General features: G+C 34.2%; 2 protein-coding genes across 2 annotated transcripts in view; one reads left to right on the top strand and one right to left on the bottom strand.

Annotated features, from left to right (window-relative positions):
* Positions 1 to 9,204, top strand: part of CCDC73 (coiled-coil domain containing 73) — a 116,227-nt gene extending 107,023 nt beyond the window's left edge. Inside the window, exons 15-16 of the mRNA XM_026511883.4 lie at positions 238 to 424; positions 1,945 to 9,204. Coding sequence (XP_026367668.3) covers positions 238 to 424; positions 1,945 to 3,464 — 1,707 coding nt within the window. The 3' untranslated portion in view covers positions 3,465 to 9,204. The remainder of the gene's footprint in view (positions 1 to 237; positions 425 to 1,944) is intronic.
* A 302-nt stretch (positions 9,205 to 9,506) lies between these two features.
* Positions 9,507 to 14,910, bottom strand: part of EIF3M (eukaryotic translation initiation factor 3 subunit M) — a 52,143-nt gene continuing 46,739 nt past the window's right edge. Inside the window, exons 12-14 of the mRNA XM_026512163.4 lie at positions 11,472 to 11,615; positions 10,145 to 10,205; positions 9,507 to 9,699 (exon numbers count right to left, since the gene is read on the bottom strand). Of these exons, the coding sequence (XP_026367948.1) occupies positions 9,579 to 9,699; positions 10,145 to 10,205; positions 11,472 to 11,615 (326 nt within the window). The 3' untranslated portion in view covers positions 9,507 to 9,578. The remainder of the gene's footprint in view (positions 9,700 to 10,144; positions 10,206 to 11,471; positions 11,616 to 14,910) is intronic.

Genomic DNA, 14,910 nt, shown 5'->3' with positions numbered 1-14,910 from the left:
CCTCAAAGGGTCTCAATTTTGCTTAAATATGATAAATTATACAAAATGAGGTTAAAGTGGTCTTGTTACAAAGAGTAGCATATTAAATTTAGTAAGTCATTTGGCTTTCAAATAGAAATTGCTGAATGGTAAGACCTGAAACAGACTCTACTTTTATCAGCAAAATTTGTTCAGATCTCATACTATTTAACAATATGTTTTTACATTAAAGGTATTTTTTTTTCCATTTTCCATTAGAATATTCCAGAAGTAAATACTAAAAACCATGAACTGTCAATGGAAAAATCAGAAAACATCATCATACAGAAATACAACCCTGGGCAAGAAATAAAGAAAGATACTTTGAGTTTTCATTCAGATACTAACTATAGAGAAAAGGAGGAGAAAAAAGAAGGCCCGTTTATAGAAGGCGGCATTATAGAAGGTACCCAGCATATTGCTATTTTCTAATTTCATAGTTTGAGCCCCCACACATTTCTCCCACAAATAAAGGATCTGTCAAAGTGCTGTGCTAGGCTATCTGTGGGATTTAGGGGAATGTCAGTTATAGTTTTTGCTTTGAGGATCCTGTACTGTATTTGAAGAAAACCTTTTTCATTTGTATTAGTCTTAAGACAGGCTTCTTTTGAGTTACTCTTTAGTCAGTATTTTTGGGGAAAATTCCATTTCTGCCTTCCCTTATCACTTACTCCATGGCTTTTTGCATCCTCTTGTCTGTAGTCACTGTTTTGTGGAATGTTCTCTGGGCTACAGATAACCTTCTGATCAGACCTAAAACACTTCCCTTAGTTCAAATGGCCTTTCTGTAACCACTGAAATAATTTACTAATTTGTCCATCTTGAAAAAGAGTTGTTTATAAAGACCATAAACTTATTGTATGAAGGTGTTTAAACCTAGGCTGAACAACCACTTGGTGGAGATGTTGTAGAGAGAATGAATGGACTAAAGCCCTTCAAGTCCTGAATTTTGTATTCTAGGTTATTTTAAATATATGGAAATTTTGAAATCTATGGTTAAAACCCAGATGAATAAAATATATGTCTTAAGTATTCTATACATTTGCCCAAAAGTATCCCCAGACTTTAAAATACTTAGAAGGTAAGGAATAAAAAGAGATGACTGTCAGTCTTGAAGAAACAGCTAGCAATTCTGGATCCTAAATAGTGGTAAAAAGAAAACCACAAGCCCAAAATGGAGTCACTCATGTTAAGAGCCCCATGTCAGCAAACCAAAACTTTAACTAACTAAACTGCAGCTTCAACCCCCAGGAATATAACCTTTAGCCAGTCAACCTGGAATTTCCTGGTCAGAAATAAGAAATACATTGATAGACCTTTCTTTCCCCTTAGGAGGGCAACCTTGCCTAAAACAATGTATTCTTTGCTAATAATTTCCTTTTTCCACTCATTCTCTACCTTTAAAAACCTTTCCTTTTCTCTGTAGCTCTCTTTTCTATTTGCTAGATAGGACGCTGTCTGATTCAGTGAATCATTTAATAAAGCTAATTAGATCTTCAGATTTCCTTGGTTAAATATTTGACAGTAGTAATAATTAGAATCTAACTCGTTATGATTAATTCATTTTTATTTACTCGGCTGTGTTTACATGGAATTGTTTTGTATGCTCAAAAGGAAGTGTAACAGACTAGAAAACTAAAAACCATTTTCTAATACCCTCAAGTTACTTTCCTTTTTAAACCAAAAATACCTCTGCTGTTATGAAATAAAAATTTAATATGAGTAGAGCCAAATATTTAGCATGCTAAATATATATTATGACCAAGGGAACTCAATATTTAGTAAAATTGGTATCATAATGTTTGTAATGGCCACTGAAATATTTAAGCCTAAATATGTTTTTACAAAAATAGGTAATACATTATGTCTTATAAAAGCAGGTTTCAGTGTGTAATATAAAAATTTACTGTGTTCTCATCATGACAGATTTACAGCTTTTAGAAAAAAACGCCAAGAATGAAATTGATCCTGCTATATCTCAGGCTGAAAATCAGAGTGAAACCTCCCTAAGCAAAACCCTCAGCACAGAAAAAGAACTAATTAGCCAAGGACAAACCTTGAATGTTACTGACTTCAGAAAAGCAGTTACTTCAGAAATAAAAGACAAGGTGGGTTCGGGAAAAGACAATGGATGTACAGAATTTAAATCACCAAACAGTTCTTTTTTAGTGGCAGACAGATCAACAGAAACAGGAAAGATACGCTTAGAAAGCACTGAAGGGCTCCATCTTCACCATGCAGATGTCCATCCGGAGGTTGAAAATACCAGACCATCTAACACTACCTTAAGTGAGACGGCTTACCATACAAATCAAAAGAAAGATGTTTCTGAAGATGAACCATTCAAACGATTCAGATTGCTTCCAGGGATTCAAGAAAATGCCACAGACAAGGAAATTACAAATACTGACCAAACCAAAGCAGATCTGGGTGCATCTCTAAATATAAACAAGAATGCTGTTCAGTGTCAGAAATACAGTTTACAGGAGTCAAGTAATGATAAGCAATGTAAAACAAACCAAATGCAACTGTTAAATAAAAATAGTGAGTGCAGTGTATCGCCATTTAAACAAACTTCAGTTTTGCAGCAAATCTGTAATGATCCTTCAGAGAAACCTGAACTAAGTATTCCCTCTGATACAGCAGCTAACCATCCCATTTCATCGGCTGCTTTCAGTGAGAATTTGAAAGTACTTAAGAATTCAGATAAAAATGTTAATATTATGCCTATGTTGATGAAACCCAATTCAAGCCCTGATGAAGGAACTATATGGAAAAATCTGAATGAGATGCACACTAGTCAACTGAAGAACTGTTTGGGATATTTAGAAAACAGTGCGACCACTTCCTGTCTTCAGGTTAAAAATGAAAATATACACACTTCAGAAGTCAAAGACATGAAGACTGCTGTTCCTACGCAGACTTGCACAGAAATACAGTTTTCTAATAAAGAGAGTCAGATTGATGAGAATCAGATAACTGACGCCACAAAAAATGACCTCTTCCTTTTTGTGAATGTCAGTGAAAGACAGCATTCATTGTTAAATACAGAGAAAACAGAGTCATTAAACAACATCGTTTCAGGAAAAATTTACAGTGAAGGACAGCTGGAAGAATCATGTTCATTTCACATAAAGCCATCTGGAGATTTAGTAAACAGAAGTGGAAGGTCAGCCTTTGATCTTTCAACTTCAGATAAAAAAACTGAGAAAATTCCAGTATATGTGAATTTCTTAGACCCCAATCCTTGGTCAAAAGTAAATCAAACTGAAAGTCAAACACTGGGCACTTCTACTTCGAGCATTCCTTTGTTGAAGGGGAGACCAGCAGGCCCATCAGAAAACAAAAATATCGTTTCAGTAACACTGTGTAAAAACGATGATGATATCAGGAAGGATACTGGACCAGGTAAGAAAACAATGTTTATGTTTGCTTTTAAAATTTGAATTTCTACACCTTATTCCTGATAAAGGGGCTATTTATGTTTAAAATGAAACCATTTATATATTTTTTTTGTTACCTAAGCCCAGGATACTCTACACATGTATATATGTAAAAGTAGGAAAGGTTTTATTTAAATGAGTGGATTTCTTTTCACATAAATCTGAGCCACTAATATCAACACGTACTGAGGTGCATGCAGATGCATACTGGAAATTAAAAAGAATTTCACCAAGGAACGGGAAATAGCAGAAACCACCACAGGTCCAGGTCATTAATTTTAAAATAGCAACAACTATCTAATTGGAGTCTCGCAGTTGTTGATGAGGCTTCTGCCAGTGGGCACGTTTATTCCTTTTCATTCTATACTGAAAAAACTTCCCTCATTTTCTTCTCCCAATTTTCTCCTCCTTTTCCTGATTTTTCTATTTCTAAGCTTCCCTTCACTAGCTCTAGAATCCAGCTTTCTTCATTTTACAAGCACTGCTGAGTGTAACATTAATACATTTCATATAAAGATATTTGTCAAACACTTTAAGCACAATCCCTTAGTTATGTACCAACATTAAAACATTGAAATATTCAACATTTCAGAGAACAGTGTATTCTAACCACCACATGAAATAACAGTGCCCAAGTTTTGCTTTATAAAAATATTCCAGAAAGGGGGGAGAGGTAAATGGATGAAATACATAGGACTTATAACATTGATGGGTGTTGAAGCTGGGTGACGGTCCTAAGTTCATACTCTATTTTTGTGTATTTGAAATTTTTCCTACCAAAAATATTTTAAAGTAGAAATATACTAGATATCATATAAATGCTGTACAGATGTAATTTGAACAGTGAACAGCAGTTTAAGATTATCATGATAAAAGTTTACTTTGCTAATAGCAATCTCATAACTAAAGTTATTGAGGTTGTTAAAGATATTCTTAGATTTTAAGGGAACTCTGCCTGTTTTACAGTGTGCTTTTTAGACCCATTAAAGAAATGCAGATTACAAGGAAAGCTTTGAATGGACCTCAGAGCTACCGGATTCTTTAAAAAAAGGGCAACTGATAGAACTCTGAAGAGAAAAATTGGGAATTAAAAGCAAAATAAGCATATCAGGTTTACTAGCATAAATGGAGAGGTAATACAGGGAAAAACAGAACCCACCAAAATACAGTAAAAGCTCATTGTGCACACTATGACTTTCCTAATAAAATGTATTAACTTCAGATTGCATTCATTTGGAATCTGTTGAATGCTGCAGCTAGGCAAGTGCTGTTAGTTAAGGCGCTGGTCTCATGTTCACCGTTTTCTCACAGGGCCTTTCTTCTAAGTTAAATCTCAATGATAGAAATAAGGATGGAAGGGGAGATCTAAAATTCTGTAGAAATTCAACTTGTAAAATATCCACTCATAAAAGATACTTGTATCTTTTAACCTTGAAAGCTGACAAGTTTCTCTAAATCATTTTTATCTACTTATTAAATTCCAGTGACCCCTACTAGTCAGCCCGTTTGTTGGGTTTCTTACTGCGGCCAATTTCTTTAAATATATTTTATAAATCTGACTTTTAGTTGATTCAGACTTTTCTCCATCAATCTTAACTGTTAAGATGGCTCACTTAATATGTTTACATCTGTGGCAATGCAATAACCAGGGGAATAAGGGTAACATTTTATGGGAGTTACTTTGTTTTAGAAGATATTTATGCCATTTCACTCATTTTAGCGTGAAACCAGCAGGTTTTAGAAAGTAGCAATAAAATGTTTTCTGAAATGAAATACCTAATGTATATTAAGAGCAAAGTCAGTGAAAACTGTAAAATGTTCAAAGTAAAAACAAAATAGAAATTGTTACTTTTAAATACAAAAGCATAGATAGGATCAGAGAAAAACAAGTTCAGTCACTAAAATGAGTGCCTGGAGAATAAAATTCAGTTGTTGCTATTTCCTCTTTGTCAACCAGATACTACCAGCGTTAACAGAGTTGCTGACACTTTGAATAACTCGAGTATCCATCCAGATCCCAAGGGAGAGCCCAGTGAAGAGAGGAATGCAACTGCAAAGACTTTTTACGATTCTTCTTTTCCCACAGAACACGTAAGTCAATTAAAAATACAGCCGAGCAGACCTTAGTGAGCTAATTCTACAGATATGTGTAGAACTGTATGCATCTGGATGCTTTAAGACCTAACTGATCTCCAAAATAATATCAAGAGGGCAACATGGCACCATTTTTCACAATTAAGGTTGATGGAAAACAGCAGGAAAAAGTCACAGTGTATAAATCAAATAGATATAATCCAGCCTGTTTCAGGAAGGACAGCGTGAGGTAGTGTATTATGTATGTACTTCTATTTTTTTAGTCACCTAAATTTAGGAGTAGTGGCATCTGAGCATTTAAAATTTTATCTTAATAAAAGATGCCTCAAAATAATGCAATTAAGTTCCATTTTTCTTGATAGTGCTTAATTACATCATTTTGGGAAACTAGTGCAAAGAAAGAAACTTAAATTATTTCCGTTAGAACACAGTATGTGAAGGGATCAAATATCCTTAATATATGTGATATCAAGCATGGATGTATATATATTTTAAGCAAAGTATGTGTAGAGATTACATGGCTCCACAAGTCCATTTGTCATGAAAAGCAACTATAACTGACCAGTTTTTTGGAAAAATTTACAAGTTATTTTTATCTTAGCATGCAAAACTTAAGCATGAAAAAGCCTGTATTGTTCAAAATCTTAAAAACAGACAATTATAGGTGTTAACTGCTAGAAGGCATCACCTAAAGAAAGATTACTTACAGAAAAAAACCAACTGCACAGTGACAGATTTTAAAGTAATTGTGTATTTTTAAAATTTTAGAGGTACACATTAAGTAACTTTCCCTTAGCACCTATAAAACAAAAATTACCGCACTAACACAGCCTTAACAAATAACAGCTTTTAACAATGTATTTTATTTTCCCATTAAGTTCATTTAAATTTTAAAATGCAACCCCAGGCTGAAATAAAGAAGACGGTAACCTGGCCTGGGGAAATTTTAGGCCAAAAGAGTAGAGCTTTTAGGCAGAAAGAGGAGGTACAGAGGTAATGAAGTGATTTTTAAAAGGAAGTGATAGAAAAGGAAAAGAGCAAAGATAGGTAGCAACATGTCTGGAACTAGAATTACTGCTGTGGGCTGCAAAACCTCAATTAAGCCAAATATGACGAGTGTAAACTTTCATCAACACTACATCTTGTTTCTCCAACCAATCCCTGCTCGTCCCACCAAGTAGGTAGTTAAGGGGAAAGAAACTAAAGCAGATATGTGTAAATGTCTCTTTTCTCTCTCATCAAGATAAAAAGTCAAGGACTCTGGAAAATTAGGTAATGTGAACTTGATATCAAATGCACCAAAATGCATCAAGCATTGAGAGACCCCATTAAATCATACAGACCATCAGTTTACCTCAAAATCAGCAACCTAAATTTAGATTTGATATATTTCTCTAGATCCATATTGCATGGATGACTGACATTCGTTTTGGCCCTGTGAGCTAAGTGACATATGTTGGGTACTTACATGCCAGACATTATCAGAAATATACATTTATGCACATTGTTATCTATTACCAGTTACTCTACAATAGCATTTTGCAACAAAACAGTGCTGATACGAGTGAGGCCATAAAACTTAAATGATTTGCCTATGGTCTCTGGGCAGTCCTGTGCTGATACTTTCGTGTTTATCTGTTATTTCATAAGACCATAAGCAATCAACTATGAACACAGCATCACCACAAGGATCAGAGGCTAAGAGTTCAAGGGGACTGTGGCTGACTGTACGATTCTCAGGAGCCAAATAGACCCACCCAAAAGGAGCAACCCTTAGGGAACTGAGGTTTAAATGTAAACATTTAAGCTCATTGAAAAATTATTACTATCTAATCTCACTTTGAAAACAACAATGTTATGCATATGCCACCCTTTCCAGTCTAATAGGGAGATTTTAACGTAAGGCAATACTCAAAGATCTTCACAAAGATGTGTAAACAAATTATATTCATTATAGCCTAATTCACAACAGTAAGCGTTTCCCAGCGACTTAAATGTTCAGCATATTACATGTTACATCATGGAACATGGAATATAATGGAGCCATGTTCTTAGACTTTTAAAAACAGAGGAAAATGCTATAAATGTTTTAAACACAGAACAGAAAATGATATAATTATGATCCAGATTTTGAAAGTATATATACCCACAGAAGAGAGCAGAATATTTACAGCAAAATGTTTAACAGTAGTTGAGATTTTAAGTAATTTTAATGTAATTCTTACCCTGTCCTTTATTTCTAATTCTTATTATTTCTAATATATATATAATAACCTTTTACCAGATTTTATCTGGAATTGGAGAAGACCAGTGAAGATGTTTTTCAAGAAAATCAGTGCAGCCACTGACAATGGTTTATGAGAAATTTTAACGACCTAGGAAACAGCCCACAGAGGGAAAAACCAAGATATAAAATTCTATAGAATGATCAAATATGTTAAAAATAGAAAAAAAGACTAATAGCAAACAATACCAAAATGCTGACCAGTCTCTCTGGATAGATTACTAGTGATTTCAGTTTCTTTATTGGAAGTTTAGATAATAGAGGAAAACATATAATTATTATCAGGAAAAAAAATAATACTGTGTTAAAAAGTAAGTGTATGACCCAATGCAGTGTCTTGGAGACATGCCAACTTCTAAATACCTCACTGCCCTTTCCTGTTTGTGCACCAGTGGTGCTCTGAAGCAGGAGGAAACGAAGTAAAAGGCAGCTTCTATATTGCAGTTTACCTCCATTAGCATTTTTTAAAAAAGATTTTGACAGGGCAAGAGAGCTCAAGCAGGGGGGAAGGGCAGAGGGAGAAGCAGCCTCCCGGCTGAGCAGGGAGCCCGATGCGGGACTCGATCCCAGGACCCTGGGATCATGACCTGAGCTGAAGGCAGACACTTAACCATCTGAGCCACCCAGGTGCCCTCACCTCTGTTAGCATTTTTAATTTTCCCCTGGCTTTGACAGAAGATACAAAACATAGACATGTTTGGGAAGGGAAGAGCAGCAGACAAAACAGATTTTGATTTGCAATTGTTTTAATTATCTTTTCTTTCAGTGTAAGCTCAAGACCTTTTAGAAAATGTTCATGGTATCCCTGGACTCTATTAGGGATCTTAAGGAGCTACTATTACATAGACGTAAGCGTCCAGATTCACATTTTTATTGGTTTTTCATGCCAAATTAAGGTAGTTGTTGAAAATTAGTCAAGAAAAACGATGGCTTTATCACACACTCATAATTGCAGAGCCGTGAGGATTTTCTTTTAACTCATATTGATAACTTAAAAAAAACAAGTTATTTCAATGGTAAGCAAAACAAGTTTGGTCTTTCCTAGGTGAAAATAAAGCCTCTGAAGTCAGTTCTGCTCCAAAGCCATTTTCAGGCAACCAGGGTTAAAGATCCTACTGATGTGGGTGCATCTTCTACTGGTGAAGATGACTGGCAGAGCCTGGTAAGAAATCAAATTAACGAACTCGAAAACTTCCTAAGCTTAGAAAATGACAACCAACCTAAGAAAAGAAAAGCAGAAGAGATGTTGGAAAAAATGACAGATTAAAAGAATGTTGATAAATGCTTTCAGTGGTGAACTGAGTTAACTGAAATACCAGTAATAAGGTTTTGACTAGAACAAAATGTTGCACCTAAAGCTTTAGTTACTCACTTTTCCAATTTCTTTTGATGTGATAAAATTATACTACCATTATGGTTTTACAAATGCTTCAGGTAAGATAGCTAAGATGGCTGTTAGCATCAAATTCCCCTTTATTAAATTTGCTTTCCTCCATATATCCTTTCATCAAAGCTCTTTCTTGTTGCACCTTTAACCCCTTTCCTTGCAGAACACAACTTCCGAATTACACAAGATAGTGACCCCCTTTGTAATGGATTACTTTATATCCTCTGAAACTTGTGACTTTTTACATTTCAACTTAAGACAATAAATGTCCAGACTGTAATCAAATTTCAGTTTGTTTTACTATGATTTAGATTTTTTCCAAAAAACAAAATTTTATATATAGCATAAAAATTCATGTATCAGAAAGACTCAAAAGGCTGTTTTTCACTTTGTTCAAGTTTTGTTTCCAGGCATTTAGTGTGTCATACAGTTGTTGCCACTGCTGTTTTCCAAATGTCCGATGTGTACTATGACTAAAAATTGAAAAATTAGAAACAAAGTTATTAGTCAACTTCTTATCCTCCTGCACTCTTTTACAGTACTACACACTCATATCTAGTTAAACAACAAGGCTAAATATACACGGAAGACCCAAGCTTCTAATTCTTCTCTTACAATTCTAAATTATTTTTTAAAAAATCTTTTATCATATTGATCCCGAACTACATAAACCAGACACAGAAGTCATTAGTATTCTGGCCAATGCTGAGCCATTAAATGAAATGTGCTGGAAAATAGGACTCTTTCATTAAATAAGCTAATCACATTCAGTCTGAACTTTAATAAAATTATGATAAATAGCAACTATTTAACTACAGTCAACTGATAAGAACACCACCTTGGTTCTCTAAACATTTAAGTGAAATAATCGGAACTAAATTGTTCTACAGAATGCTGCAGTCTTAATAAGTGTCTTACCTGACAACTACTTTCCTCTGGGTCTGATCAATTTTGCAGTAGACCATTTTAGTTCTTACTGCTGAAAAAAGATATTTTACATGATATGTTATATGGAAAATTCCCAAGAAAAACAGCTAAGATATAAAACTAAACCATAATAAACGTTACAATTTTCAAACATTTTATCAACTGGCCCTCTGAATCTAATAACAAGCACAGCAGTGTGATGGAACCAAGAGGAAGGTTATGCATTTGTGCTATGGTTGCCGGGTGAATCTATACTAAATACCACATACAGTTTTTATTAAGAATTCTAAATGTTCTCCCCTACAATTGCATATGGGGGAAAACACTAATTTCCTAATAAAATATTACTCCTTTGCAGGGCAGTTTGAGACTTAGTGCATTAAAAAGAAACCATGTCAATAGTTCTGTACATTTTATTAATCTTGACTGGACAAGTCCCCTAACTTTCAAACTTTTTTAAAAAGCCCAGAAAAAAAATCTGAGTAACAAGTAAATCATATATTACAATGTAATTGTTAGGAAAGGTCCTGCTTCTAGCCAATGATAAAAAACTGATGATTCATATTTACAGATCATTCATTATGTACCAGGCACTAGGCTAAAGTACTCTTTACCTGCATTAACTCATTTAATCCTCACAACCACGTAGTAACTCCTCCATTCCTGTTTCACGGAGGAAGACGTGGTCCTCAAACCCAGGTCTGATACTAAAATCAAGGCTCCTTTTTTTTTTTTTTAAAGATTTTATTTATTTATTTGACAGAGATAGAGACAGCCAGCGAGAGAGGGAACACAAGCAGGGGGAGTGGGAGAGGAAGAAGCAGGCTCATAGCAGAGGAGCCTGTTCTGGGGCTCGATCCCACAACGCCAGGATCACGCCCTGAGCCGAAGGCAGACGCTCAACCGCCGTGCCACCCAGGTGCCCCAACTAAAATCAAGGCTCTTAACCACTATAATATACTGCCTAAAGGCCTTTCTTCTGTATGATTTTGAGGGACTGAACACCAAAACCACAAAGCAATTTGTACTTCCACTGAATTTTCACTCTACTACAAATATAAGCAAGTCTAAACATACACATCTGCCACAAGAGAACCTAGCTTTGTTAGAATACGACTCAGTTTCAAGACACAAAATCTTTTTTTATTGTTTTCTTAAGCAGGCTCCATGCTGAACATGGGGCTTGAACTCATGACCCCAAGATCAGGAGTTGCATGCGCTCCTGAGTGAGCCAGGCACTCCAAGATACAAAATCTTATATTCCACAAGGTGAAAGAGAAATTCTAGGGAAAAAATGAAAATATTCTAATTGGCTTACCATCAATAACAAATGCTTCAACATCATCGGCTCCAATCTGAAGTTCTTGCTGCATTGTGTCAAAAGAAATTTCTTTGTTTTCCACTGCCATTCCCATGAAAGTAAGCAGTCTCATTTTCGCCATGTTCTGTTCATGTAATAGACCTGAGTAACACAGTGGGTAAAGCCTGATGAACACCCATACTAGTTAAAGATCCGCACAATTACAACTCTTATGGCAAAAATCATTGAGCATTTACAGCGTTAATTCTGACAAAGCTGCTTATATTTGCAAACCATAAACTGACCCCATAATAAAATTACAGAATATTACAATTATTTTTCTAGAACTACATTTCTTTGCTACAGTGCTACAAGTCATAGGTTCAAAGTTAAGAACAGCCTATAAAATGCTATTTTTTAAGCCCTAGAACTTCTGCACATTTTACATTTTTTATAGTCACACATTTTAGGAGATAAAATATACAGAGTTCATTTCATAAGAACATTTTTTTTAATTACTTAAGCTTATTTTTGCTATTTGCTCTCCATTTAAACACAGGATTCCTTATCTTTTTGTTGGGTGTATTACTAGTAAACATGAACCCTTAAAATATTTCCATATACATTTAGTTATGAAAACATTCCATTTCCCAGTTCACTTTGGATTTAATACTTAAGTCAAAAGTGTGTTCATCACTTAACAATTACAGGCTGCACTGATTAGTACCAGATAAAATTAAACAGTACCGTTAACAGTGATACCTAAAGTAGAAAACAGTACAAATAATTCAAATTTTGCCTTATACCTTCTAGTGAAACATGCTGTTACAATTATTCAGATCACAAACAACTGTTAGACGCAAAAGAAAAATTACCTAGTCCTGATTCTTTCATTTTAAAAAATAAGAAAAGTGAAGAGCAAAGAGATTAAATGACTTCATTAGTCAAGTGGCAGTACTCGGCCTAAAAAATAACATTTGCTTATAAAATAAATGACTAGTAATACACATACTTACAAATCCTGATTATCTAAATTATTACCAGTTCCTAAGTGGAAACTGAATTATAACACAATATATCATATATACTTGATTTGATGCTAACTTATTAATTATAAAAACAAATTTCTAAAAATTAATCTAAAATTACACATTCCTTTTCTCTAAAATTTCAAATTATGTAAACTGAGCAAATGACTGATCATGTACCCTCTAATAATTAAGAGCCCCAAGTTTCTATTGTTAAAAAAGTTCTAAGCACTCCATAAATAAATTTGAAATTTATAACACATATTAGCAGAAGACAAGGGAAGCCCATTAATACAGGACATAATCATCTGTTAATTAGCTGTAATTATGATGCAGGCCTTCTATTTGGCACAGATTCAACAAAAACATGATCATCATAACTCAAATGAATGAGGTATCCAAGTAAGTATTGCTAACTGGGTTTAATGGAAATCTACAAGCATCAAAAAATCAATTAGTGCACATTAACCCTAATTAACGAATGCAAATTAGATGCTGATTAACTTTCTGAAGCAAGAAGGTAGCAACTGTATAACACCAGATTACATGTAGACATGTTAGGGCAATTCAGTTGACACAGGAGAATGCTTACTGTTGGCCTAAGTTGTCAGTGTTAATAAAACAAAGTGTTTTGATAAAGTGATGCCACCTGTAGAGTCTAGACATTTGTAACCAGACTTTCAGTTTTAATAAATGTTAGCAATACATGCAAAACCAAAAATGCACACATTTAATAAGATGTTTTGCCGAAAGCATCTTTTATAAATTTCTAATAAAAGATAGCTTTTTGCATACATGTTCAAGAAACTAAAGGCAAAACAGGGAACTGGACTTCCGGTTCGCACCATAAATTAGAAATGTTATGTTTTTCCTATCACAGAGAACAACTACTTAAGATTTTTCTCAGTATTTTCATATACAAGAAAATTCCTTAACATTCGCAGTTCTCTCGGCATATATACTTCGCTTTCAGTATGATAAAATGATACTCACTCTTAAAGTTTCTAAGATATAATTAAAATACTGTTTTACTGCTCTGTGTAGTTACAAGCTTAACACACATTTAAGAATTTATCAGAGAAATGAAGATTATTTCTAGAGTGAATTATGTAAAACCATTATCTATCTTACGTGTGGAAACCTGCACGTTAGAACTCATTCTCAAAATCAAAACTATTAAGCCAGTGAAGTATGAGTTAAAGACTAGTAGAAAGATGTGCTTTGTTTCATGAAACTAGAACATTACCTTCAAAGAGGAAGTCACAGTGTTCTGTGTCATATTTCAATTTTAAAGTTATAAAAAAATCTAATTTTATGGAAACATTTATTCATTACTAATATGTCAAAACCTTAATGCAGTAATAAAAAAATGTGCATCATTGAGCAATTTCTGCATTGTCACTGACCCCTGTCTTAAAATGCTCCAATATAGAAAACGTAATTTTAATGCATGCAATAGCTTATGAACCAGTGCTCCTTTGAAACAGTCAATTACACATCAATGGGGGAGTGTCAAAGTGTTAATTACTACTCCTTTTTCCTTGGTGCGTAAATAAAGAGGTTGCTGACATTAACATTCCATCACATAGCTTCATGCCACAAAACAAATTAACTGGGACAGAATGTGGTTTTCTGGGTCTAGTGCACCTGGCAAAGCATTCTACACAAACATACTTGCATCTACTTTATCTTGGTATATTTTAAATGCCTTATTATGTTCAGAATAATTCAATCTTCCCCAATTCCAATGGCTGCACAAAATATACAGGTGATAGGAATTAATGATTGCCAAGTTGAGGACTAATAGTAATAATCAAAATAGATTATAAATGAGTTCATCTATCTCTCAAACCAGGAGACTAACAATTCAATATTAACATGGAAAATATAACCAACCTCTAAGGTGTCTTGATTATTGCCTAGCAGAAAAACAAAGCACTTCAGTTTCATAGTTGACTTCACTTTCAAAAAACTGGTAGTTTTAGAACAATTTAAATCTGTTCAACTACAGATTTTCTAACTTTTCTCTTTGTAATTTTAGTATGTTAAAAACATGCTCCAGAAGGAAATTATAAATACTGAATAGATATGGAATTTGCTCAATGAAGATAAGATTAAATTCAGTTTGGCAAGCAGAGGCTGATGCTCTAGAAAGAAAATTCAAAGGTTAAAATCACATACAGCTGAGACAACGCTGTCTTCAACAAATTGTAAAGGAAGTTTCTCCCATCCCGTAATTCCATTTCTGATTCCACCTACAGCTTCACTAAGATCTGCTTAACAATATGTACACTTCTAGATTTGTTAATTTTGGGGAGGAAGTGTGCACCAACCATAAAATATATTACAGGGGAAAAAAATTTGTTTCAATTATGTAACTACGGCTTTTTAAAAAAAATCACCAAAAACAAAAGGAATAAGGGTCTTTT

Source organism: Ursus arctos, unplaced genomic scaffold, assembly GCF_023065955.2.
Source record: "Ursus arctos isolate Adak ecotype North America unplaced genomic scaffold, UrsArc2.0 scaffold_23, whole genome shotgun sequence".
In the NCBI taxonomy this organism is placed as follows: Eukaryota; Metazoa; Chordata; class Mammalia; order Carnivora; family Ursidae; genus Ursus; species Ursus arctos.
This window is presented reverse-complemented; position numbering and strand designations above follow the sequence as displayed.